The sequence below is a fragment of the Hippocampus zosterae genome, chromosome 19, assembly GCF_025434085.1.
Source record: "Hippocampus zosterae strain Florida chromosome 19, ASM2543408v3, whole genome shotgun sequence".
NCBI lineage: Eukaryota > Metazoa > Chordata > Actinopteri > Syngnathiformes > Syngnathidae > Hippocampus > Hippocampus zosterae.
Window position 1 is genome coordinate 6,234,689 of NC_067469.1, and position 26,614 is coordinate 6,261,302.

At 42.8% G+C, this 26,614-nt stretch overlaps 4 protein-coding genes across 5 annotated transcripts; 2 read left to right on the forward strand and 2 right to left on the reverse strand.

The window, feature by feature from the left end:
• The first annotated feature begins 288 nt into the window (after nt 1–288).
• On the forward strand, nt 289–4,131 carry si:dkey-90m5.4 (leucine-rich alpha-2-glycoprotein). The gene is made up of 3 exons (XM_052053598.1): nt 289–407; nt 1,442–2,419; nt 2,860–4,131. Exons 1-3 carry the CDS (start codon nt 308–310, stop codon nt 3,846–3,848), a joined length of 2,067 nt encoding a protein of 688 aa, XP_051909558.1. The 5' UTR covers nt 289–307; the 3' UTR covers nt 3,849–4,131.
• Nucleotides 4,132–11,534: 7,403 nt separating this feature from the next.
• LOC127592666 (potassium voltage-gated channel subfamily F member 1-like) lies at nt 11,535–14,660 on the reverse strand. Its single transcript, XM_052053604.1, has 2 exons — nt 13,819–14,660; nt 11,535–13,329 (listed from the first exon to the last, which is right to left on the reverse strand). The coding sequence occupies exons 1-2, from the start codon at nt 14,476–14,478 to the stop codon at nt 12,568–12,570; spliced, it is 1,422 nt and encodes a 473-aa protein (XP_051909564.1). The 5' UTR covers nt 14,479–14,660; the 3' UTR covers nt 11,535–12,567.
• A 495-nt stretch (nt 14,661–15,155) lies between these two features.
• pdia6 (protein disulfide isomerase family A, member 6) lies at nt 15,156–19,088 on the forward strand. Its single transcript, XM_052053605.1, has 13 exons — nt 15,156–15,323; nt 15,634–15,778; nt 15,994–16,051; nt 16,231–16,357; nt 16,435–16,541; nt 16,626–16,762; nt 16,932–17,046; nt 17,180–17,320; nt 17,429–17,513; nt 17,863–17,935; nt 18,024–18,182; nt 18,255–18,351; nt 18,493–19,088. Exons 1-13 carry the CDS (start codon nt 15,305–15,307, stop codon nt 18,568–18,570), a joined length of 1,341 nt encoding a protein of 446 aa, XP_051909565.1. The 5' UTR covers nt 15,156–15,304; the 3' UTR covers nt 18,571–19,088.
• Nucleotides 19,014–25,494, reverse strand: hpcal1 (hippocalcin-like 1). 2 transcript variants are annotated; one of them, XM_052053607.1, is made up of 5 exons: nt 25,401–25,494; nt 25,190–25,296; nt 20,679–21,176; nt 19,971–20,076; nt 19,014–19,752 (listed from the first exon to the last, which is right to left on the reverse strand). In XM_052053607.1, the coding sequence occupies exons 3-5, from the start codon at nt 21,054–21,056 to the stop codon at nt 19,655–19,657; spliced, it is 582 nt and encodes a 193-aa protein (XP_051909567.1). In that variant the 5' UTR covers nt 21,057–21,176; nt 25,190–25,296; nt 25,401–25,494; the 3' UTR covers nt 19,014–19,654. The 2 variants fall into 2 exon arrangements, with proteins under 2 accessions (XP_051909567.1, XP_051909566.1); XM_052053606.1 differs by having other exon boundaries at nt 25,376–25,487.
• Nucleotides 25,495–26,614: the final 1,120 nt, after the last annotated feature.

Below are 26,614 nucleotides of genomic sequence, written 5' to 3' on the forward strand. Positions count from 1 at the left end.
TTGACCTCGACACACATGTACACTCATAACTACAGGTACCGGCAAACACAAACAGAATTTTAGTGAAACTGGTTCCAATACATCTATCCATTTTCTGTGGCACTTGTTCTCATTTAGATTGAGGGTGAGCGTGAGTCTCAGCCAATCACAGGGCGAGACAAACAACCATGCAGGCATGTTGAAAATTGCCATATCATCAAATGCAATAGGTAAATCTTATGTCCTGTTGTTTGCATCCAAGTCACATGGTCAGCTGCAAGTGTCCGTCCTTGACTGTTGTGTGACTCGCTTGTTTGCATACTAAGTAATGATTACATTTGGGATTGGGGCTCCCCGAATGACTCAGTGGTTCTGCGGATCCTGCAGCCTGACTCTCACTCATCCGCCTTTGGGCATCTGCAACGACAGTAAGTTGGATTCTAATTTGTTATCACTACATTCGGGCAGTGATTCATTATGACTGAATAAGTGTGACGTGAACGATCATCAGGTATGCGTTGGGAATTTCATTCAATTAAGTCTGAAATTATTTCCGCACAACACACAATCTATCTTTGTTCATCTGTCTAAGCCAGTGATGTTTCCTGACAGATGAAATTAAATCCTCATCCAAAAAGTGTCAAAAGGTACTGAACTACAGTATACAGTATTACGTGGCCTGAATTTAGTGGCGCGCCAATAGTGTAGTACCATCTTCTGCCACAACAGGCAGCACTGAGGTCAACAGAAAGCGATGCATCTTAATTAACACCATGAAGAAAAGGATGCCGCTTCCTTGTCGTACATTTCCACATTTTCCCGTTTAAACATTCGTTCCTACAGTGCAAAGATAATATCTACTTGTGAGTATTGTTTTTAACATCTGTTTGTATGTGTTTGTCGCTCTCTTGTGTTAAAGTAGCAGTTGTTTGAAGGTGTATGCTAATTTCTTTCACCCCCGTCTATGGTACTTCACGTTACATGTGAGCGTCAAGTTAGCGGTATTTGGTTGGAGAACATTCGATGGTTTATGTGAACATTTCGGTGTTGAAATTAAATATCTTTGGTTTTAGTTGGCAGTTTTACAATAAAACTAAAATGGGAGAGACACAACTTGAAGAAAGCAGACTTTTTTGTTCTTTTTTTTTTTGAAGTGGCAAGAGCGTGAGAACAAGCGGAAGGAGGGTGTTTTCATTAGTCGCGTCCTGCATGTTCTTTTTGTCATCGTTGATTGTGGCACAAACTACTGGAGATGAATTCCTGATGAGATCTTACATACTTGGTCAATAAAGGTGATTCTAGTACAATTTTTAGTGTGTTCAGAGCAAGAGGAAGGAATAAAACGATTTCTAAAACATATTTTTTTACCAATTATGGATAAGTCTTGAACCTATCTGTTTTTTCTAACAAACTGTGCCGTGGTTAAAGGACGATTTTTTTGCAATTTCTTCTTCTCCCCCAGTAATGAAGGTGTTTGGTGTAGTGCTGGTCTTGGCCTATTTTGGTCATGCCACTTCAGCGTGCCCGGCACTTTGCCAATGCTACTCACGAAGAGCAGAGGTGGTCTGCAATGAGGTTCCCCTGACGGTATTCCCCGTTGAGAGCCTCTCCGAGAACACCAGCACCCTCACCATCCAGTTCACCAACATTACATCCATCTCGGAACAGGATCTCAACGCAACGCCCCGGCTGAAGCAGCTCCACCTGTTCAGCAACCACCTCAACAACCTCTCCTCGCACCTCCTTAGAGGCGTGCCTCTGCTCACCACTTTGGACCTCACCGGCAACAAGCTGAGCCATTTGCCTGCAGAGGTCTTCAGCCATGCCCCGCTTCAAGTCCTGGTGCTCAAGAACAACCTGGTTGAGAAAGCGGACGCCGCGTGGCTTCCCGATAACTCCGACCTGACCTGGTTGGACGTCTCTGGGAATCGTCTAACCAACATCTCAGGAGATTTTCTTCAAAAAATGCCCCACCTGGAAAACCTCGACCTCTCCAACAACCATCTGGTGAAGATCTTGGCAAATTCTTTGGATCCACTCATCAAACTTGATCGCCTAAATCTGCAGAACAACAAACTGGACAGCCTGGATGCTTCTTTATTCGAAAGCACCCAGAACCTCACCTACTTGTTCCTCTCCAGGAACAGGCTCACTCATCTTCCCCCGAACATTTTTCAGAAGCTCACTCAGCTCAAACACCTCAGTCTGGACGACAACCAGCTTAGCAGTGTCCCTCCAGGACTGCTCGACCATCTGAACGCTCTGGAGGACGAAGGCCTGGACCTGACTGCCAACCCGTGGGTGTGCGACGGGAAGATGGCGTACCTCCTCAGGTGGCTCCAAAACAACCAAAAGAAAGCATTTCTACCCGAGACCATGATTTGTTCCGGTCCTCAGTCTCTCAAGGGTCGCTCGGTGATGTCACTCACAGAGACTGAACTAAAAATTTGAGTAAAGGATTAAAAAAAAAGTCTTTGTTTCATTCATATTGCTGTTGCTTTATCAAGCTATCGTCAACATAGCTACCGCTGGCGGGATTTAGCAAAAGTACTGAAATAGATTATTTCTATATAGCGGATTTATTTTATCACAGGGGTGGTCTGGGATTGCTGCACTGTCACCAAGGGGTAAAAGTCAAAGGTCAAAAGTCCGCCCCCGATGGGTCGGCCGTGGATGAGCTGCAGTGTTTACTTGATTCTGTTTGCCTCTTGCGACATTTTGTCTCGACTGACTGTCCTCGTTCACAAGTCAGCAATCCCATTTCGGCATAAACAGACGGCTCTCCAGACACTTTCAGGTAAGACTAAAAATCTTCGTCATAATCTTTATTTTAAAAAAATATTAGTAATTTAACTTGTCCTGGTACATGTTTGCAGTGATTGAAGATGAATTTGATTCAGGTGCTGATGTTATGCGCAATAAGTAACCGCGCTGTCCATGCCTGCCCACATCGTTGCTCCTGTTCCGGTTCTGAGGTGGAGTGCTCCGACGTCTCGAACATGACGTCGTTCCCTGTCGACAGTTTACCGTCCAACACCACGGTGTTGTCCATCTGGTCCACCCAGATATCTTCCTTAGAAGCGGGTCATTTCAAGGCCGTGCCCCTTCTGAACAGGCTTCAGCTGTACGCCAGCATGTTGGACAAGCTTCCTTCGGATCTCCTGCGGAACGCTTCCCAGCTGAACTCATTAGATCTCACCGGGAACCGACTTATCCGTCTTCCTCTGGGAGTCTTCCGGCAGAGGTCGCTCCGCGATTTGGTCCTCAAAAACAATTGCATCGAAGAGGCGGAAGCGGGTTGGTTTGATGAGAACAACAGCCTGACCCAGTTGGACTTATCTGGCAATCGTTTATCCGACATCCCGGTGTCATTTCTTGAAAAGCTGCAACATCTGGAGAATTTGGATTTGAGTGACAACAAACTAGAAGCTCTGCGACCAGATGCCTTGAAGAACCTGCACCACCTGGACGTTCTTAATCTGGCCGGGAACAAACTGAGCGCCCTGATGCCGACGACCTTCAGTCACAACCCGAAGCTCTCGCGTCTGTTTCTGCAAGAGAATCAACTCCGGGATCTTCCGTCGCCACTCCTCTCGGGTCTGCGTCAACTTCAGTTACTTCTTCTCAACCAGAACAGGTTACGACATCTCCCCACGGGCCTGCTGGATGACAGGGACTCGTCTTTCCAGCTGATCCTAGCGACCAACCCATGGCTGTGCGATGGGAAAATGGAGTACCTGTGGAGATGGCTCAATGAACATCCTCAAAGTGTCATTTATCTGGAGGAGGTGATCTGCGACGGGCCGGAAGCTCTCAAGAACAGACAAGTGGCGTCTTTAACGGAAAGTGAACTTGGTCTGGTCAGATAAAAACGATTTTCAAGCAAATTATTGTCAAATGCAAAGATTTGTGATGAACACGACGACGTGTTTTTCTTGACTTTTAAATTTTGACTCATGTTTTTCCATCTCATGTCTACTCATTAGCTTATCGTTTCTGACTGTTCTTGTCAGCGGCGTTCCGGTTGATCGGCTCCTTCGGGTCACTCGTGGCTTGCCCAGGTGTGCCTCGTCGTCTCGTCCATTTGCTTGTATTTAGTTCCTTGGTTTGTTATGTTTCATTTTTGCAATAAATCTGACAGAGATGTTTTAATGATGTGAGTGTGTGGGGGGGGCTGAATCTTCCAGCTGACCTCCTCTGGATGTTTTATTTTTTTCTTCATGTTTCTCCTGCCATCACTACCATGATGAAACCTCTGCATGGGTTGGTAATTCCAAAATGAAAAATATAAAATATTAATTAAAATGAAAAATATAAAATATTTTTTTTAAAAATCTACGATGTCGCACTTCCGGGTAACTTCCTGTCGATGTGGGAGCACTTCCTGAGTGACTTGCTGTTGATTTTTTTTAAAATGAAACAATCTTTATTGAACAACTCAAATCACAGAGAAATATCTGAACAAGTTATTAATACATACACAGTATAAAGAGAGATTTAAAAAAAGATTAACTGTTGATTTTGTGCTGCTCCTGGAGCACTTCCTGTTGTTTTTAGGCCACTTCCGGTTGATTTATTTACTTGTACAGCATTTTCTTAATTCATTGGTCTTCAAGCGTGGCACCACAGTGCAGCAACAGTTTTGATCATTAAATTGTACTTCTTCATTTTTAATACGATTGCTCATTTTCAGCTTGATATTATAGCATCTATTTCATGATGTCACCTAAAGAACTCCAGCATTCGTTTTAATCTGCACATCAATGGCGCACTTAGTTCTTTAACCATCTTTCATGTCCAGCTCAGGTTAAAGGGAGGAAAGAGGTTTTTTTTCTCTCCTCATTAAAATGCAACCTCAAGGTGGAAAAGAAACGTCGCTTCCAGGCCACATTAGCATACGAATGCTCCCACTGTGCCTTTTATCTACACTCCCACGCACGGCTTGGGACTCAAATGGCACGTTCAGGCTCCGCCGGATTTTTTTCATCGCATCGTTTTGCAAAGCGGCAGCGTGTCGCTGAGTTGAACGAGTATGAAAACACAACAACATACCGTCCGTTAACCCCCCCATCCTCATCCGTCGCTACCTTGATGTACATCGTTGCCATTTCGACGCCCAGCTCATAAATCTACGTCGACTAAAAACAGGAGGTAGGGCTTGAAAATGTACTTTTATCTCATGACTGAGACAGAAAACTGAGGTGCCTTCCACAACTGCACGATTGGTCGATAAACGGCCTCTCACTGTTTTCCCGAGGGAATAATGGGCTATTATATCCTGATGTGAGCTGGAGGCTCCTTTTTTTCAACGCTTGGCGGAGTTTTATGTTAGGACTAAATGTTTTGGGATGGATACATTAGTAACGATCAACCTGAACATGAGATTCAATTGGCACATGCTCGCAAACCAGCTGAACTAGCAGAGCGGGGACGACCTAGTTTAAAAAAAAAAAAGTTTTCCGACATTTTAACACGTATGCAATTAAAAGTAAAGGTGCCTTGTCATCACCGTCACTCTTTTGCCTACTCAAGTGTGAAAAATGACTTTGCTTCTGCGCGCGCTGGGGGTGTCGGCGTTTGCTCTTGATGAGCGCCACAAAAAGTTTTAATGACTTCTTCCAAGCTGACTCACCTTGTGCTGTCGAGGACTTTGACATGAAAAAAAAGAATGAAAGCACACGCTCATTATGCTTCCCACGTGGATTGCAATACCTCATTGTCATGCTAAAATTATGGACAAAAAGTCCACAAGTGGCAGAAAACGCTAGGGTTTGCAACATTGCCTTTTTATGCCCCCCCCCCCCCTCTCTTTTGTACATTGATTTCTACAAGCTAAGTGATCGCTCACGCAAGGGGACAAACTGGCCTGACAGAGTTTAATTACCTCCACGTATTAGAAAAGAGAAGGAAAAAAATAACGGCATTTCATCAGTGAGTGACATCTAAATCTCCTTGACGGCTTCTCGCATCCCTTGCCATGAGTTTTTTGCATCGTCTAACGATTCTTTCGCTCTGATGCGAAAGGGATTAGCATCCGGCTACAACTGTCCCCTTGGGGGGTTATGCGCCATCTATAAAAGACCTTTCACCTGTTGCGGTTCTGCCCGGGCGCGGTTTGCTCCCAGGCTGCAACCAGGGGAGGGTCAAGGCGAGATCATGTATCAGTGGGCGAGGGACGGGGCTGAATGTTTTCTGAAGGTTGGACGTAAATAAAAACCTACAAAGACTATCCCGAACGACGTATTGACCCGCTGTGTTTGACATCAAACTTGAAAGATGTCTGCTAGCTTATGGACAGATTGATTATGGAATCAAGCGAAGCGGCTTGAGAACAATCCATTTGGGCCTTTCGGCCGTCAAAGGCTTAATTTCACTCAGTGCTTGGCACTGGTGTGCAATGTGCTCATTCAAACTGCCATGTAAGGTGAGACCAAAGCGCCTTACTGGAATGTTCCAAACGGATGACATTTTAAGCATTCTGCGATGACAAACAAACAGGGATTCCTCATTGACTTGTTGCATTTGACATTTTCTCAAAGAGAAAACCGCTGGCTCTCATATCGTCAGCGTCAGGCGGAAACATGTTCCGTCCAATTTTGGTCCAGATGAGTTCACATGGTTTTTCTTGGGAGTGGAAAGACAAAATCAGTTTGTTGGCCCTCATTAGCAATTTAAGCTAGCTTGCTAGCTAGTTACACTCTTGATGTCAATGTTATTTCTATGTTTTTAAATACAGTTCTGGTTCACTGGGTTCATCTAAATGATGTCCTTTTCATGGGGAAAAAGTGTTTATGCCATTTTTTTGTTTTACTGGAGTACTTTTAAGTTGCGATAACAGGGTTCAACGCTACATGGCAGATATTGCTCAAGAGTGCTTCAAAACCTAAAACTGAACAACTGCATCAGAAAAGAAGAGAGAGCAGTTCCTGGCCAGGAACCAGGACTCAGTTAGGTCGAGAAAATGATCTCGTTCAGTTAAATAGGAACTAGATCTTATTTTGGTCGAATCTTTCGGCCGACAATGCAATTTGCCTGTTAGTCGTGGAAGATTTTAACCAAAGTCGCACAAAATGCGTGCACGTTTTGCTTTTTCTTGGGATTTTAGTGGTCTTATGACAATTAGTCCAACAAGAATGACCAACATCAACATGAGGCTTTTCAAAATAGTCACAAAAACAACAACAAAAGTAAAGCTAAGCACTATCATCTGATTTAGTGCCTAAACTTTTTGCCGCATTCATGAGCGCGCGCCAGCCTGGGTTATCGACTTTTATGGCCTTGAGTGTTTTATGAGCAAGTGTAAACAAACACTCAGCGGCAGCGACGTCAGTTCCACTTTAGCAAACAAACAAAAATACTGCGGAGACAAGATGCACCACGCAAAAGGAATTCGTTCAGCAAGTTGTTGGGCCATTTGGTGTAAATTTGGCCGCACATCACAGCAATCTATGCAGAGAAGCAATTTACAGAACGGCAAATCTCATCTTGGGTGAAGCTGACTTTTGTTTCTATTTTCACGTTCACATTAGAGGGCTCCCTAATTCCTCTTTAGATTGCAACATGGGAGAAAAATAATGAGGCTGTAACTCTTCTCCCAAATGGGAAGATACCGAGCGGCCGAATGCATATTTGTCTACCACCTGGAAGCACTCTTTCAAGTCAACTTCCGACTATGTGATTCTTATCTTTTTCATTAACAGAGAAGACATAAATAACGTCTACGTCTCTATAATGTGGTGCTGATAAAGTAGTGCTGCATTCACAGTAAACCAGATTTTATCACCAGCCATATTGCATTGATTTATTTCTCTGTTCGGCAAAGACATATTTTACCCCAACGTGTTTTTCCACTTTGGGCAAAATGGCAAAAAAACAAAAAACAAACAACAACAACAACAAAACGCATTTCATCTTGTAGTCAGGTTTCTCCAATTTCTAAAAGCACAAAAAAATGTCGGCAATTTTTTAACATTTTCAACCGTTGAACATGCATAAAAAGAAGGTAAAACACTGTAAAATAAAACTATAATAAAGGTAAAAGGTTTCATATTTGAGGGCTTTTTTTGACCCAATTTTACACTTTCATCTCATTGCGTTTTTAAAGTTACACTTTTTGCTGAGCTAAAACCAAACGGAAAACCCCTTTGATACATAAAATTGAATTTAACACAATAACGACAACAAAATGTGAAGAATTAACTTTGTGTCTGACTCAGATGATTTGCAGTATAGCGCCATCTGCTGCCGAGGAGGACTTGATGTCTTTTTTTTTTTGTTTGCCTTGTACTTCTCTAAATTAAAGTAGTTCAATTTATTTTTCCACACCTCACGTAACATTCTTTGCTCACGACTATCGTATGCCCCCCCCCCAAGGATAAAAAGACGTGACAGGTTGAGCAAATTTGGTCAATTTTGCACCTCATCCAGACTTTGTTTTCACCCCGGATCACAATCAATCTTTGTAATTGTCTCGCCGACGCTGTCATCGTGCTCCAAGATTGCATTTACGCACACAAATGCTTCCACGATCGTCTTTGGCAGAATAGAACTCCGTCGTTTCTTCTCGATAGCCACATCGGTCTTGTTAAGGTCTTGTTCTTGCAGTGGAAAATAAATCCCAAATGAGACCTCCACTGGGAAGATTGAAAGAAAAAAAAACTCAGTACTGCACATTACCACGCGCTGTTATTCAAATGAAGGGGTTTGGCCATTTTAGATGCAAATGCATTTAAATATCCTATTTGTAGTGCCTCGGGACACACGAGAACTGCATTCTGGCTCATCTTTTCTGATTGAATCACCCAAAGTAGCTGTTTTGCTTATACAGGCTGGATTTTACACATGATTTTTTTTTGTTTGTGTAATAAATTCAGTTGTGGCCAGAGAGACACTGCTGAGTCCATTTGTTGCCATATTATATTGATCTCAATAATGGAAATTCAAGCTTTATTGTCTTACAATAAAGAGCAGCACATATCAAATTATATTAAATAAATGCGATACAACATCTTATCATACATGACCACGCCCTGGAATGTCCTGCGAGGCAAGGCAGAAAGGAAAGCGCTGTCGAGTATACATTGTGGCATCCCTAGAAAATAATGAGAAGTGCAGGTCAGCTGAAAGGAGTTTCAGGAATAATTGCCTCCTACATGCACTAACGTTTCTTTTTAAATAGAGCCGCGGTGCCAATATTGTCCACCCACCCTCACTCGTCGACATGTTTATTTAGGTGCCAAAGGAGTGGAAGCAGGAGACGAAACAACAAAACATGAAAAACAGTCCTCGCAAGAACAATATCGACTCATATTGTGTCACTTGAACTGCAACTTTTTTGGATGCATTTTATTATTCTGCCTGATAGAAACACCTTTATTTATTTATTTATTTATTTATTTATTTATTTATTTATTTATTTATTTATTTATTTGTTTCTTTATTTATTTATTTATTTATTTATTTATTTATTTATTTCTTTATTTATTTATTTATTTATTTATTTATTTATTTATTTATTTATTTATTTATTTATTTATTTATTTATTTATTTATTTATTTATTTATTTATAGGCGCTCCATATCTCGAGCGCCCACAGAATGCCACAGACGAGCAACATGGAGGAGTGAAAATACTGATTAGCCAACAGCCCACAGCAGGTCACAACTAAAGGAGCCAATGTATGCAGTTGTTTGCGTGCATCGGAGGCGGGCAGGCGAGGACGAGGATATTTGTCTCGGCTTGGGAGCTTGTGAAATTTTTTTTGCGCCTCAGGATGTCTGTATATTTGTTGATCGAACACTCCTTGAGCACCACCTGTCAGTGTGCACAAAAGGCTTTTCTCCGCATGCTGGTTAGTCCAGATAGCCGCTATCGTTAGCGTTGTTCGCAGAGCGCGTGGGCCGAACGATGTGCACCGTCTGGCCTTGACCTTATGCGTGCAGCCCTGTGGATGCAAAACGAGCTTGCGATAACGAGGAGGTTGCTGTGTTAATGCTGGGATTTGCACTTTGTGCTGTTTATGTGCCAATGATTTTCTAAAAAAAAAAAAAATCATAATAAAAATAATTGCATATGGATGACATCATTTGACGTCCCGGTGAACTAAAAACATGGTAACATGTATGCTAGTCCTCATGCCATACTACTGCAGAGGAATTTATTGTTTGAGTTAAATGAATCACCTGGAAATCGTAATATTAAGAGGTGATTTTTTTTTTTATCGCAATTCGATTTTTTTCAAAATTGTTCCTCTCCGATGCAAACGGAAAGAATGACTCTGTGTCACTCACAAAATACATTTTCACATTTGATCTTTATTTTTCTCATCACTTACAGGAAAAAAAACAAAACTGAGCTGAATTCCAATATAAATGTTAACAAGAATGTAACTGTTAACCCTTTCAGGGACAACAGTTACTATAGTGGACAGCTTATCATGTAATCAATTTACAGGGTGTATGAAAGGGTTAAAGCAACTGATCCCATTGTGAATCACAATCGCACTCTACTTCATGAACAAATCAATTCAGAGATCATCCAAGGAGGAGGACAAATCCTCTGCAACGTTTAAAGCCATCACAGTTAAATATCCTGCAGCCAAACCGAGCACGCGCGCTCCGCAGTGTGAGTTTTACAGTGGGTGTGGAAAAATAATAGAGGGTCACGACCTTAGAAACATTCCGGCGCACCAGATCGAGTTTACAGTAGATCCAATGCCTCGCAGTCACGCCGCGGCCCCAAAATGAGGGCGACAGACACACCGTGAACAGCTGTGAGTTTGCACTAGACTGCGCAACAACAACAACCCCCAAGAGGCCTTCATTTTGTTTACTCCCCGGACACTTTATTAGGTACACTCGTGGAGAAGATGATAAACTGAAAAAAAACCCACACACATCTTAATCAAAATATTTTTGCAATGGACGATATTGAATACATACATTCACTAGAAAATTAAAAAATCTTTTTTTCTAAGGAATTTATTTTGGGGCATCGGGTTATTTTATTCAGATTTTTTTTTTGGGGGGGGTTATGTTTTGGGCAATATTTTCTCTGTTTTGTTGTTGTTTTCAGAATATTTCTTTCATGTTTTCTGAATATTAAGTGGTGGAAATGACAGAAAAACATCCAAAACAGTAGAAAAAAAATTATCATTTTTTTCCAACAGAATATTCCATTCAACAACAACCAAAAAAAACAGTAATAAATTTATTACACAAAACACTGAAAAAATCCGAAAAACAATCTTTTTTAAAACAAAATAAACACATTTAAAAAAATGAAGAACACTTCTTTAGTTAAGCACTCAGCTGCTCTAATGTAACAACACTGTGGGGCGTGTGCACCCCCCCCCCCACCCCACAAACCTTTCACAATGACACAAAAACAAACATAGGAACATTATGATTCATACAGAAGAATGGTAACGTTCTCTATCAATATAAGGCTTGTTACTATACATTGGATATACAAAGCCAACACACACCTGCTCATATGGCAGGTTCATAATATAAAAAGTAAGAGAAATCATTTCAAAATGTTTTAAAAAAAAAAATCAGTTGTCTTGTACACGTGATAGATGGTGGAAGAAAAAAATGTGAAATGATATATCTTGGTCTAATTTTTAATATCACAAAAAGCTGGCATTTGAACGGGGGTGAATAAACTTTTTATATCCATTGTACATGCAGCTGTTCAGTCACAATTCAAGTCAGTTTTCACAATCCATCTGCCTGAAGGGAATCACAAAGGCACAGCTAATCGGGTCAATAGTTGACTTTCCTTCAAATCCATTCAATGCCTTCAAAACTGCTTCTGAGTGAACCCTACGACGTATAATTTTTGGGTACTGCTGCTGAGCGAGCAGTACCACTGATAGTGGTACTAAATATGAGCGAGGCGTTCACGGTTGTGATTGAGCTGCATAGATTAGCGAAATCAATCAGTGGTTCATAATAACAATGATTAGAAATCACATTTGTAAAGCGCTTCTTTCAATACTTACGGCTGTATTAAAGCGGAAAGAAGTAAAAATAAAAGCCTTGCAGTGAGGCGCTAAGCGGTCACCTCTGCCGAACGTAACGACAGCTAGCTAGCAGTCTCAAGCAAGACTCCAGCCGTAAAATGTCTGCCCGGGGTTTACCTTTGGCCACTGGAGATTGCTGTTAATAGTGTTAGTGAGGCTTTATGGTCTCCCAAAAAATAAAAATACACTTAACTATGCTAAATGGAATGGAATGGAATGAGCTGCTAACAAAACTGAAGCTAGCTAGTGTAAATACTTTTATAACCAGGTTAAAAGCTATGCTAGTTTTTTGTTGTTGTTGTTACATATTCTACTTATTTTTTAACCACACTCTGAGCTGGAATGGATTAGCTGCATTTCCATTCCTTGAAATTATCTTATGTTTCGGTTTGGTCGCGGTATGGAATAAATTACCATCCGAGGTTCCATTGTACCGCTACATCGCAAAATCAGAGAAAATGATCGTTTTGTTGTGGTCTCTTTTTTTTTTTTTTTTAATTATTATTTTTTTCCAGAGCTGCATTTTGACATGCTTTGCCATTCTGTCCATGTGAGGAACTGTTCAGAGAACCGTACAATGTTTGTTTTCTGATGTTTTCTCAAGGCTAGCGTGGAGGTCGGGGTCCCGGTTAGCCTTGCGGGGGCTCTTCAGCAGTACCCCACACACGTGTTTCCCGCCGCCATCTTGATCGGAGCGCAGCGCCATCAGTTCGATCTCGTGCTTGGCGGCCGTCTCCAGAACCTGCTGCTTATTGTAGAACAGGACAAAATTGTTGATGATGGGATGGATGGGCAAGGCGATGGCAATCACGCCGCACAGGAAGCTGATGGCGGCGTTGCAACGGCCCAAGGTGGTCTTGGGGTACACGTCGCCGTAGCCCACCGTGGTCATGGTGATCACGGCCCACCAGAATGACTGCGGGATGCTGGTGAACAAGGTCTCCGGGTGGTGCTGCTCCACGGTGTAGCCCAGCGCCGAGAAGAGGAACACCCCGACGCCCATGTACATGAGGAGCAGGCCCAACTCCTTCAGGCTGCTCTTCAGGGCGCTGGTGAGGGTCTGGAGTCCCGACGAGTGGCGCGCCAACTTGAAGATGCGGGCGATGCGCATGATGCGTAAGGCCTGCACTGCCTGCTGCACGTTGGCCAGCTCCATCACGCCGGCGCCCAGCGAGGTGAGGAGGAGCACCACGAAGAAGGGCATGATGGCCATGAAATCCACCACGTTCATGAAGGCCAGCGCAAACTTGACTTTGTTCGGGGACGAGAGCAGGCGCAGCACGTACTCGATGGTGAACCAGCCGATGCACACCGTCTCGATGCACTGGGGGGGGGAAAAAATGTATGCGGTTGAAATTGTTTGACCTTTTGTATGGTATTTTATTTGCTTTCGATCTTTCAGAACAACAGTTTTAAAACTCTGATCAACAATGAAATCATTATAAAACTAATCAAGAATTATTTGGAGAATCCATTCATCGTTTCAAAGGGTTGTGTAATTTAAAATTACACACCGATGCTCAACATTTCTGCCATTTTTTTTACACACATGCAGATATTCTTTATCCTCGGCAAAAAATTTTTCCCACTTACGGTAGTTGAGATGTTCTTTTATCTGTATTACACTGCTACCAAGGTGGATTTTTGCTTATTGCTTTTTTTATGATTTTCGTTCAAAGTTTTAATTAGTTTTTAGAGGTGTCTTTAATTTTTTTCTCTAAATTATTTCGATTTTGTTTTGTTACTATTAGTTTTAAGATAATAATATATAGAATGAGCTTTTTTTTTTTAAAGTTCCTTTTTTCAGTGTGACCTCCAAGGTGGGGTTCTCCATGAGGTTCCCCTCCTCGTCCTCCACCTGCAGGTCCGGTATTGTGCTGACGCACATAACCACGGAGGAGACCAGGATAAAGACGAAGGAGAGGATGGCGATGATGTGAGCAGCCAAGGATGACTCGGGCTTCTCCATCAGCCTCCACACACACGTCTGGAAGCGCTGCCAACCACTGACGCTCGGGTCTCCATCCCGGTCCACCAGGATGGTCCTCACTTTCTCAGCGATCTCCTCCAGCTCGTCTTCCACCTCCTTCAAGTGGCTCTTGCAGCACTCATCCAGGAAATCCGAGTCAATTTTCCAAAAGTCCATCTCTTTCATAAAGCAGATGGGGCAGATGCCTCGCTTGACGTGAATCTCACCGTAATAATAAAGCTCCGATATGCACTTGAAGGCGTCCGGATCCCTGTCGAAATAAAACTCTCCTTTTTCAGGGTCATAGTCATCGCACAGGGAGGAGATGTCCTCCGTGGGGAGGGGGGACACCGAGTTCCCTAGCTCTGCCAGGCGAGTGTCCGGGAAGCGGTTGAGAACGTCCCGGCAGAACACCTGTTTCAGCCCGCCGATGTTCACCACGATCTCGGGCTCCTCCCTGGCTCCGGAGCAACTCCGGTACCGGCTCCTATGGGTCCCCCACATTGTGTTGGTGTAGGGGCGGGGTGTCCCTATATTTTTGTCAAAGTCAAGTATAAGTGATTAATAAATAAAAAGAGAAATTCCGAAGCAGTGGTTTAAGTGCCCTTGCGTTTACGTGTTGAGGTTCGGCGTCTCTGTGAGTGGACAAAGTTAGACTGAAATCGCGCAACTCTAAATCAAGCTATAATAATCGAAAGGGCGACTTCCGGTACGACAGCAAAATAAGAGAGAAGCTTTTATTTTTTAAAGTGATTTACAAATGGGGATACAGTACAAAAATGTTCTTTCACTGTTTTGGGTGATTATTTGTCTCCATCTAGAGGCAAAAAAAACATTGTGAATAGAGGCACGGTTATATTTTATTTGTATCATTGGCAAACCTAACGTAAATAAAAATTTGAGTTGAACAAATTAATAGTCTTAATCGGTATAGCTGTGAAGCACCCACATTGACTTGGAATGTTACAATTACTGTACACGTGTAATGCTAGGACGCATGTGTGGGGTATCAGGCTTTGTTTTGCATGGTTTCCATTTGTATTTTAATTGTAGACGTCATTCGCTTGTTTTGACTTTTCTTTATCATTTGTTGTGAACGTCAAGCTTCCTTGAAAAACCTTACACGGCGCCTTCCGATTGGTCGGCTATTCGGAACTGCTCTTTTCAGCCAATGGATGTTCGGTTTTTGGTTGCAGCGCTCGAGTTCAGCCAATCAGCGTGGGCCACGGTGAATCTCCTCCATTGACTTTATTTCAGGCAGCTGAATCAAGAGGAGGTAGCCTTCGTGGTGTTTGCAAGTACAGGAGGAGACGCAGACGCTGCTAAAATAATGAAACCGTTACTTTCTGGTAAGTGGAACCAAAAAAAAAATGAAATTGGTTCATTAAAAGGCACCGAGATTCTTAGATTAGGAAATTGTGAAGTTTGGCTGGTTGGCTAGCTTGAATCGTGAAAGCGTCATTGAGAGGCCTCTTTAATTCAATAGGAGTGTGATTTAAGAGGCTTTTTAAATTCAATAAAAGTGTGATTTATAAAGCACGTGCCAATGCAGGATAAGCCGTGTTTCAAAAGGATTCCTCTGCTGGTTATACGTAACTGTGCTATAGACCAATGGCTAGCTAAAAAGTACTGATCGTGCTGCTGTGGTTCTTTGTGCAGGAGTGTTGCTGTGCTGCTCGCTGTTTGTTCGTGTGCAAGCCTTTTATTCCCCCAGCGACGATGTGGTCATACTGACCCCGTCCAACTTCAACAGAGAGGTGATCCAGAGCGACAGTCTGTGGCTGATCGAGTTCTACGCTCCCTGGTCAGTGCACAAATGCAGCTTTGGTGGGCTCAATACAGTACCTAGGAGTGTCCCGACAACCAAATTAACAACAATATTTATGTCTGGAGTGCCCAGTAATTGTAATAGCTACAGCTTCATAATTTTTTTTGTATTATGTATAATGGTCTTCATGTCTATGATATAGTGCTTTGACGGCACAGGCGGATAATGTTGATATGCCTTGTCTTCATCAGGTGCGGCCATTGTCAAAGGTTGACGCCAGACTGGAAGAAGGCAGCGACTGCCCTAAAAGTAAACATGACATCAGTGTATATTAATGTGACTTTCAACTCTTCTTCCAAGTGGATTGGTGATAATTGCTTGTCGCTCATTAGTGGGGCGGACTTGAGACACTAACATTCGAGGAAATGCGGAAAAGTTTGTATAAGGTCAATAGAGTGTTTAAATGTACTGCCTGTGTTCTCTTTCAGGGTATTGTCAAGGTTGGTGCCGTAGATGCAGATGAACACAAGTCTTTAGGAAGCCAATATGGCATCTCCGGCTTCCCCACGATCAAGATCTTTGGCGCCAACAAGAACAAACCTGAACAATATCAAGGTACTTCCGACAGGGTGTCTTTGTCTTTGTATATTTCACTTGAAAAGATTTTTACAACTTTTTTTTTCACCCCTCAGGTGGACGAACTAGCCAGGCCATCGTGGATGGAGCCATGAATGCCCTGCGTGCTCTGGTCAAAGAACGACTCAGTGGCAGTTCTGGCAGCTCGGGTTACAGCAAACAGGTATGAGCAGAGTCAATGCAGCTTCTCTTGTGCCAATGTATAAAACCAGAGCTTGGCAAGACAGTAAAACTTTGCCTCTGGCAGAGTGGCGGTGGGAGTGCCGGTGGCAGTAAAAAGGATGTGGTGGAGCTCACTGATGACAACTTTGACAAGATGGTGCTGGACAGTGACGACGTGTGGATGGTGGAGTTCTTTGCTCCCTGGTGTGGACACTGCAAGAAGTGAGTTTGAGTCGTCGACGCGCTGTCCGTATCGCACAGATTGGACATCGGACTCGCATTTTATGAAAAAATATCTTTTGCAGAAGTCAAACAGTGTTTTGAATTGATTATTCTAAAGCGGTTTAATGTGGAAAGTGACGTGATGAAAGTGCCTTTTTTCAATCATCAGCCTGGAGCCTGAGTGGGCAGCCGCCGCTTCAGCTGTGAAGGAGCAGACGAAGGGCAAAGTTCGCCTGGGAGCTGTGGATGCAACTGTACATCAAGCTGTGTCCAGCCGCTATGGGGTGAGTATGAAACTTTGAATTTTTTTTTTTCCTGACATCCTCTTCAGGTCGCATTGATGAAACGAACTGAAACTGAATTTTAAACATGACAGCATTGCTGTAAGAAACTGAAATGTTTCGCCCGTGTTTCCAGATCCGAGGTTTTCCCACTATCAAGATTTTCCGCAAAGGGGAGGAGCCCGAGGACTACCAGGGGGGACGTTCCAGCGGCGAAATCATCGCGAGGGCCTTGGATCTGTTTTCTGATAATGCCCCTGCTCCGGAACTGCTGGAGGTTAGTCGGCTAATGTAATTTGACCTTCCCTCAATTTTTGCCTGCGTAGCACGAGGCTCAAGTTCTCGTTCCGAAATGAAAAGGGAGGAAAATGTCTTTGTTTTACAGATTATTAACGAAGATGTCCTGAAGGGGACTTGTGAGGACAATCAGCTGTGTATCATCGGTATCCTGCCACACATCCTGGACACAGGTGAGCACACAGTGTCCAGCAAACTGTACTTTTGTTCGCTGGCACCCATATCACTCACCATTAGTTGTAGTCATTAACAGTATTTGTAGAATGCAAGGTTAAAAAAAATGCCAGAGTACATTTCTCACACCATGTGACCTTTTTCTTTACAAGAGTTTTATAGTTGGTTTTATAAACGTAATGTATAGTTTCAGCTTTTTTGGGGGTTTTTTTTTGTCTTTCATAAAGGAAAAATGTTATTTTCATTTTTAGTGTTCGTTAGTTCTCATTAACTCCAATAACAGTGTCACCCACTGGATTCGTGCTTCCTTTATGATCAAGTGTGTTTGAACTGTTTATATGGAAAAAGGCGCCTCTGGTCGAAACGGCTACCTGGATGTGATGGCGAAGATGGCCGACAAGTACAAAAAGAAGATGTGGGGGTAAGAACGAGAGCTGAAACGTTTGGACTCTGATCTCGTAAGAGAAGGGACTTCATCATAGCACCCCTGCCTCACCCCTCCTCATCAGCTGGCTGTGGGCCGAGGCCGGTAGTCAGATGGAGCTGGAGGCCTCGCTGGGCATCGGCGGCTTCGGCTACCCCGCCATGGCCGCCATCAACACGCGCAAGATGAAATTCGCTCTGCTCAAGGGCTCCTTCAGTGACACCGGGATTCACGACTTCCTCAGGTGAGCGGTACGATGGAGGTGTTCAAATGAACAGCGGGAATGTAAAAATCGTTCTTTGCTGGTGGTTTGCAGGGAGCTTTCTGTTGGACGAGGCTCGACCGCCACGTTGACAGGAGGTGTCCTACCCCAAATTCACTCGGTTGAACCGTGGGATGGAAAAGATGGACAGGTGAGATTAGGGCTGGCCAATAAATCCGTAATGAATTCCTTGTGTCGCAGACTGCAACGCAAAATGACCGGATTATTCCCCCCCCCCCCCCCCCCCCCCACCCCCGTCATAAAAATCACATTATTTTCTCTCACCAACCAGCTTCCCGAGGAAGAGGAATACGACCTGAGCGACGTCGATCTGGATGATGATGACTTTGACAAAAAGATTGAGTTATGAAGCTCAGAATCAAAACAAAAGGCGGCTCAGATTTGATCCCGGCTGGTTTACGTCGGATGCGGTCTGGTCCCAGTGCGTGCCACCTCCCTTTCTCCTGTGGAAGAATGGAAGGCCAGGTTGGTCGCAGTCACTGAAATACTCCTGGGGGGGAAGGGAATGGCTGCAATTTTTTTTTTTTAATTAAGTCAGAAATACGCATTCGGGGCAGGGGTCAATAACTGGCGTACCTTCTGAAAGTGTCAGTCCAACATGTTCAAAAGGAGACGGGAAGTGTTTTATCGTTGATTCTTCTCCTGTATTTATATGTGGACTCGTCGCATCCAACATCAAAACCCCCCTCACGCGACATCATGTCTTTTTCTTTTACCTGGTTTTCCAATCCAGTGGGTGAAGAATGTTAGTGGGGTTAGGATGAAGGGGGGGGGGGGGGGGGGGGACACAGCTTGTGTAGATTTTTCTTACACAAACTTTATTTCAATTGTATGAAAACATTTGTTACAATAATAAACCATGAAAAACAGCCACGGTCTCTCTATTTAAAGTCGCCTACGTTGAGTATATCACAAAGTGCATGCGATACTAAAAGGCATATACATCATTTGTGTAAAACAGCCATCGAGCATTCCCGAGCAACACCGTTGAAGCGAATCAAATCCCAACGCAGTAACGCAGCGAGATTCTTAATACTTGCGATGTGAGGAATCCAGTCAATATAAATATACGATATGGCACTTGATTTTTTTTTTTTTTTTTTTTTTTTTTTGCAGGACAAGTAAAATCCATTTCAGGATCAAAGATTTTACACACAAAGAAAAGCGCAACAGTTCAGAGAAAAGAAGCCACAAAAATAGAATTATGAAAAGCAGGATTTCCCAAAACGACGGTCTGGACTCAAAATGGGTCACATTTTGTGAGCTTACTAATTTGTTATTAAACGTCGTCACGACAGCGCGTGATTGATTTTAGCAGAGGAACCACATTTGTAACTTTGAGTCAAACCGTATTTGGGAAACCCCGATTGTAAACAATAAGACGTCATGGAGTGCTGTACATGCTTCGGTGCACGTGAGTTTTTTTTTTTGCTTCAGAACTGACGAGAGGTTCCCTGATCGGACTGCAGCAGTCGCACGATGGACGGGTCGCTTTTGGCACCTTTGATGAACTCCTCCAAGGACAAACGACCTGTTCATCACACGGCACAAGTTACAGTCAGATTGGGGGTTGTCAATGTTGGCCAACAGGTGGCGCTGTGGTATTAGTCTCAAACGCTTCGCCAAGTGTCCCAACACTAAATCAGTGATGTAGTAAATGCTTGTTTGAGCATTTATCCAGCTTAAAGTCCATTTTAGGACTATTTGCTTTCACACTAATGGCCTTCTGGATCCTGAATAGAGTCTCACCGTCATTATCGATGTCCATCTGTCTGAAGATCTTATCTGTGCGCTTCTCCGGTGTGGATTCATCCTCGGGCATTTTCATCACCGAAGAAACCATCTTATAAATGGCCTGCGAAAACGAAGGCGGGTTTAGTCATATAAGTGTTTTTCATAGTGCAAGTGAGAACCCCAAAATTGTGAATCTTGGAAATAATCAAAGGTCTCAGCCTTGGATGAGGACCAAAACATAAAACGAGGGGGGGGGGGGCTCTGATGCATTTCTAAAGCCAATATTGATGCGACCTCGCAGGCAGCTGAGCTCAGCATGCCGGAGGAGTAAATATAACCACGGAAAGGGCAATTTCTGTGATGTCAAGAGAAAATATGAGTGCAGTCCTACAAGACCAGAAATCGGATTTCAAAGTTCAAACTTGGAACTTGGAATCCATCCCTACGTTTGACATCTCATGTTTCTAAAAGCCGTTTATCATCAAGCTTTGTTTTTCCCAATTCCGTATTTAATTAACCTGCCTATCGTTTACTGATTTATGTCTTAATTGAATTATGTTTACGTCACATTCGTGAAGAAAATTTATATCGTGAACACTTAAGACTGAGATCAAAACATTGATGTAAAATAAAATAAATACTAAAATTGAAATATATGATTTAAAATTTTTTGGGGGAGGGGGTGGGGCACCGTTTGGGTGCCATGCAGTGGAAAAATCTCACCTGGACTATCTCCAGCATCTCGGCCCGGCTAATGTATCCGTTCCCATCCAGGTCGTACATGCTGAAGGCCCAGCGCAGTTTTTGCTCCAGCCCGCCGCGCGACGTCACGCTCAGTGCGATGATAAACTCCCTGAAGTCGATGGTGGCGTCGCCGTTGGTGTCAAACGTGCGGAAGACGTGCTCGGCGAACTTGGAGGCGTCTCCGTAAGGGAAAAAGTTAGCGTAGATCTTCTTGAATTCCTCCACGGTCAGGTGACCCGTGGGGCAGTCCTTGAGGAAGCCGCGGTACCACTCCTGCAGCTCGTGGTCGGTGAACTCCGTGTTCTCTCGTAAATCGTTCAATACCTCGGGCCGGAGCTTGCTGTTCTGTTTTCCCATGATGCAACGCTCCCGTCGACAATGGTGATTGCTCGGCTGATGTTTTCGACACTGTCGCTGGAAGCTCTCGACACTCCCGCTTCTTTAGTTTTTGGACGACTACTTTTGTTTTTTGCTCTCCTGTAGAGAATCAAGTAGAACCGACAAATCTCATTAGCATACAAATGGGAAAATAATTGGTTCAACAAATGGGTGATGTCATATTATTGTCATTTTATTAGAGATGTTCGATCCCACTTTTTTTGATCAGATCGATACCACTACGAGTATTCACTCTTTGAATACTCTGCAATACAGAGTCACAATACATGTGGTACTTTTAAGCCTTTCATGCACCCCATAACCTGATAACATGAGAAGTTGTCCACTGTAGTAACCGCTGTCCCTTGAAAGGGTTAATATTTAAATTAAAAAAAACGCAACAAAATATTGTGACCAGAGACCTTTCTTTCTAATGCAGATAATCATTCACGGCAGTATAATCCCAACTACTGCCAAAGAGGAGTTTTTTTTTGTTTGCCTTCAGTATCGGTGCCTGGTATCGGCGCCTCCACAAAAGTACCCAATACCTTAACATAAGGCCCGTATCGTCCTGGGATTTTATATTGTGGATATTGCTGAACTGGAGCCAACTGCTGGAGGAGTTGCCTGCTCTCTTTTCTTTTTTTGTGGCATGATTGTATTGGAAAAAAACCCAAACAATTCCATTATTGTTGCAAATGCTGCTTGATGGAGGTATCGGAATCCCTTGTGGAAGTTAATAGATTGGATGATCAGGGAGCCAGCAAAAAAATGTAATTAATGAACACGCCCGCCAATAATTGGCTTTCATGAGGAGCATCAGAGATTACAACATCGCAGGTGGTGCAGGTGTAAATCAGCCTGAAAAAAAAAAATCACACTCACTCATTGCTGCGCTTGGATTGGACGTGTCATTGTAAATACTGTATTTATTGTTCAAGCATCTACTTGACCAAATTAGGTCATTTCAGAGAGGGGGGGGGGGAGCATGACTGGCATTCATGGCATTTTTTTTTTTTTTTTTTGCTAAAAGAAAACACAATCCCGCATACCTCTGACTTTTCATGAGAAACTTGATGTGCCGGCCCTTGAGTTTGCTGTTCCTAATTGCCAATCCCTTGTGTGAACAGTCCACTGTTGTACGTGACTTCATCAAGAAAACAAACAAAAAAATAATAATTTGGAGCAAATGAAAAGTGACTTGTTGAATCTGGATGCAGATGACGAGCCCAACGGTCGGAACATATGCAGTCATAGCGTGTGAGTAGAACAAACTATGTGAATGATTTTAATCAAGGGAGCGGAACAAATGACACTTGTCTTAATATTTCCATCCTCATTACCGTATTTCCTCAAATCGTTGCCTCTGCTCTCAAGTGATGGCAGCGCTTTTCCTAGCCGGATGTGTCATCCGCTTGACGAACCCCCCCACCCCCCAAACGGATACTGTAATATGGTGGCTGTAATTACGTTTACTGCTGTGTGACATCTGATTCCAACTTTTGTTTGCAGTCGATTGGCCGAGCGATTTTGAAAAATAATAAAATGTAACTGTACCCTTAATGTTATTTAATTGGATGGAAATCAAACACGGATGCTGTACAGACCTCGGGACAACTAGGACTTGAGAACCTCTTTCCTGCGTGTGTGTGTGTGTGTTGGTTATAAAAACAGAATTGGGTTAGGAACTAATTGGTCTTAAAAAAAAAAAAGAAGAATAAATGAGCTTGCATGTCATTTCTCGCTTTGTGGTTTTCTCTGAACTGCTGCGGAGAACATCGTGCGCTGGCTCAGGATGAGGTCCCCTGACACACCAGTTGCTACGGCAACCGAATAGTGGTGCTGAAGCGCAAAAAAAAGAGACCCAATGCAACCGCCAATCTGGGACTCGTGCAGGACAAATGATGCAGCACTTAGCATACTGCCATGCATATGGGAATTAGCCATGCCTTTACAAAATATTATGTAAATTGAGTTCACCGAGACAATCGTATGCTTCCAAAGTCTCTCTGAAAAGATATGAAGACCATTTAGCAGGACACCATAGTTTTAGGCATGATAACACCATTGTTGGTAAGTTATATGGTGTCATGCAAAAACTTTGCAACCTTGCTCAAGCCAATTCTAAGGGCTTTGTAAGAAGAGATTCCAAATAGCTCGCCAATTGTGCACTTCAAAAACAGTCGCTTCTGCCCTATTTCACTTTGATCGCTAGCTATGCTAAAACCAAAAAAAAAATATGAATTGGGAATTTGAGCTATAATCGCGTATCCACCTTTAGCCCTCACTCAGAATGAGACTTTGCTGTGACATTTTTCCAATGTAAAAAATTTGCCTCCTCTCAATAAATTAATTTTTACCCACCACCACTAGTCCAAATATGGCATTCTGGTTAATATTGCATTTATGGAGTCTAACTCAAGCACTAACTCACTATCCACTATCACTATCCAGAGGCGGCCATTTTGTCTTGTACTGCCACTTGCTGTCGATTGATGACATCACAACGCAAAAGGACTCAACTTGCGAACGTCACATGACCAAATCCAGAAACCAGGTGAGCTGATACCTGATACCTTTTTTTTCTTTTTCTTTTTAAATGTATATCATTTTGATTATGCGCCTGTTTAGCCACATTCATCGAGGTTGTATTAGGTCATGTTTTAACTGCTAGCGCTTAGCCAAGCTAGCTCCTTTCTAAAATACTCTGAGCCAGTTGTAACAAACTTGTCTGAAGTAAGTAGCAACGTTTCTAAAATTAAACACATTACTACAAGCTAAATTTTACTTGAATGGGTCGGTATACATTTGATTTTTAATTAAAAAATAAAATAAAATACTGGAATACCAACGTTGCCTCTGTCCTAGCTAGCCGAATGAACTTCTGCTGCAGCTCGAAACCAAGCCACTCAGAAAGCCATAATCTGTTCTGAAGAAACACGGACTTATCTGAACTTTAATCCCAACAGTTGCTCGGCCCTTACCAAGAGTCAGACAACAGAAACTCCCTTTAACAAAAAGATATAGAAAGCGAACAGCAATAACTGACACACCTGTCAAACTTACACTGAAAGTAGAGCAGAAGATGAGTTCTGAGAAAAGGAAATGGAAAATAAACGTGCACCTGACAGCAAAAAAAAGAAAAACTGTTGTGGTAGTTCGTGCACAGTGGCACATTTTGACGTTTGATATCCTTGAAATGTTTTGAACAAAATACTCACACTATCTCCGGTCATTATTGTGGCCTTTATTTCAAAATGTCACATTTCACCCCCAAGATAAACTGACCCAGACCATGGGGTCAATTGTAACATTTCACTCCTTGGGTTGGAGGTTGCGTCATGCATTTTCTGTTTGCGTTCCACGGGCATTTTCCATGACCTTTATTAGTAGACACTTGAGGCTAGTTTGCGGAGCACTTTGAAGACCCCGACGTCAAAAGGGCTCAAGGTCAGAGAAATAAATGTCAAAAATGTTACAATTGTTCCTGGTCTCCACGTGAACTGGACTATATTGCTGGATGGAAACGCTCACGTGGGTGCAATGTGTGGGTGGACTAAAGCAGTTGTCCATAGTGTGTTTTTGTTTTTCCAGTTCGTCTGTTTTTTATGTCACAATTTAACATGTGGTTAGACAGCGTAATAAAACCAAAATCAAATTTTCTTACTCCCCTTAAGATTTCCATCAATCTGATAACTACACAAAGTGGAGCTGGCCTTTGATATTAGTTACTCGAATGACATTTATCGATTCTTGAAAGCTTTTTTTCCATCCCACAAATGATGTCTGACATGAGAGTAACGGAGTAAAAAGGATACTTTCAATTATTTGTTGATGCATGATAACGGTTTCCAGTTGTCACTTTGTTTTTTTCTCGATAAGCAACTGTAACGTTGTATAATAATGTGAATTTGAAATAAAATAATTGGACTGAAAATTAACTCAGACTTGACAGAAATAGAAATGTGGTGCAGTCTGATCGTCAATGGGTGTAACCCTCAAACTACCATCGTGTCTTCTTTCAGAAAACTGGCACGGCACCCGAACGCGCACTTTGAAAGACTTTTACGTTCGAAAAAGTTTGTTATTAAACACACTAAAATAAAATTTACCTTTGGAGGGGATGATTTTGGAGTTTCACGGGAGAAAAGTCCGCTTAGGTCGGTTCACTTTGACGTCGTCTTCAGCGGATAGAATTCACCATCAACTTCAGCGTCTTCTAGGGGCCAAACCAACACGGGGGGAAAATCACACATATGTTAAAAAGCGGAGTTGTTGCAAAAATGCTGTTAACTCACAGTTGTTTGTCTATCTACAACCTACATGCGATGCTTAGAAGCTTTAACGGCTGCAGGAAGATGTGGCACGAGCTCGATTTTCATCCGACTCGACCAAAAAAAACAATGGGGTTTACTTTTCCTTTATGACCCAAAATACACGTTATTTATCACGGAATCTTGTGAAATAACTATATTTTAATATGATATCCTCCACTATTAAATGGTTAAACTGAGTGTTGAAATGTTTAATGCTGAGAGTGTGACTTGTTCGTATGAGCCAACTTCCCTACGTACGGAATGGTTCGTTCCACTCTCTGCTTGCTTGCTTCCATCCGAGAAAAAAGTCGCAGCGTCCGATGGAAAATTATCTCCGTCGACTATTATTAGCTCGCTATCTCAAATACGCGTATGAGAAGAACATCTTGGAAAAATAACACTGAATTTAAAAAAAAGAAAAAGAAAGTTTAGCGGAAGACTATATATATATGTATACAGTATGTGCGCGTGTGCGCGTGTGTATCACGAGCTCCTGTTGAAATCCAATTTAAAGCCGTTACCCATATATTTTAACAAATTAAAAATGTGTAGGCTCTTTAACCATGATCATGTGACTGTAGCTTCAATTGTGCAGCTGAGACACTTCAGGAAGTGTGGTGTGTATGTCAGTATTTCAGTCAGTGGATCAATAATTAACTCTGTGTGTGTGTGTGTCTGACGCCTGACACCTGTTCCCATAAGCACATTGCAGGTTTCAATCTATCTGAAGGCAAGGATGGCGCTCCACCGAAACGTTGGGACAGCACTGTCTCGTGCAAAATGACCCATTGCTCACTCCACATTCGGCAATGGGAAGTACTGATTTTGTTACCATGACAACAAGGGTTGGAGGAGGAGGGAGAGGGGGTTGCGATGAGACAAACGTTTCTTCCAGCACAGTGTGGGGGGAAAAAGTGATTTTCATTTGTGGAGGCAATACTTCATACACTAGCATCGCAGATAAATGAATGGGGCGCATGCAGCGCACACATGTAGACTGTTGAATTAAACGTAACCGCTGGAATTGAAAAGGGGAAACCACCCAAATTATTAGGAAACAACATTTTCAGGTGAGCAGAGGAGTTTTTGTTTCCCGAAATTGTGCACTAGAGGGTGCTAAGAGATCTGCAAGTTTAGGAGGCCACCACTTTGCAAGTCGAGGCCTTTTCTAAAACGATTTTCTCAAGAACCGTAATAACACACTCCACTGTCTATAGCACA

What these genes read in the sequence shown, in the direction of transcription:
- si:dkey-90m5.4 (XM_052053598.1), top strand. Translation starts at nt 308, where the DNA reads ATGATTACATTTGGGATTGGGGCTCCCCGAATGACTCAGTGGTTCTGC. An exon ending in TTTGGGCATCTGCAACGACA is followed by an intron (nt 408 to 1,441) that starts GTAAGTTGGATT and finishes CTTCTCCCCCAG; the next exon opens with TAATGAAGGTGTTTGGTGTA. An exon ending in GTCACTCACAGAGACTGAAC is followed by an intron (nt 2,420 to 2,859) that starts TAAAAATTTGAG and finishes GTTTGCAGTGAT; the next exon opens with TGAAGATGAATTTGATTCAG.
- LOC127592666 (XM_052053604.1), bottom strand. Translation starts at nt 14,478, where the DNA reads ATGTGGGGGACCCATAGGAGCCGGTACCGGAGTTGCTCCGGAGCCAGG. An exon ending in TGGAGAACCCCACCTTGGAG is followed by an intron (nt 13,330 to 13,818) that starts GTCACACTGAAA and finishes TCCCCCCCCCAG; the next exon opens with TGCATCGAGACGGTGTGCAT.
- pdia6 (XM_052053605.1), top strand. An exon ending in CAAACCTGAACAATATCAAG is followed by an intron (nt 16,358 to 16,434) that starts GTACTTCCGACA and finishes TTCACCCCTCAG; the next exon opens with GTGGACGAACTAGCCAGGCC. An exon ending in GGGATTCACGACTTCCTCAG is followed by an intron (nt 18,183 to 18,254) that starts GTGAGCGGTACG and finishes GGTGGTTTGCAG; the next exon opens with GGAGCTTTCTGTTGGACGAG.
- hpcal1 (XM_052053607.1), bottom strand. Translation starts at nt 21,056, where the DNA reads ATGGGAAAACAGAACAGCAAGCTCCGGCCCGAGGTATTGAACGATTTA. An exon ending in AGATGCTGGAGATAGTCCAG is followed by an intron (nt 20,077 to 20,678) that starts GTGAGATTTTTC and finishes TCGTTTTCGCAG; the next exon opens with GCCATTTATAAGATGGTTTC. An exon ending in GATGGACATCGATAATGACG is followed by an intron (nt 19,753 to 19,970) that starts GTGAGACTCTAT and finishes TGTGATGAACAG; the next exon opens with GTCGTTTGTCCTTGGAGGAG.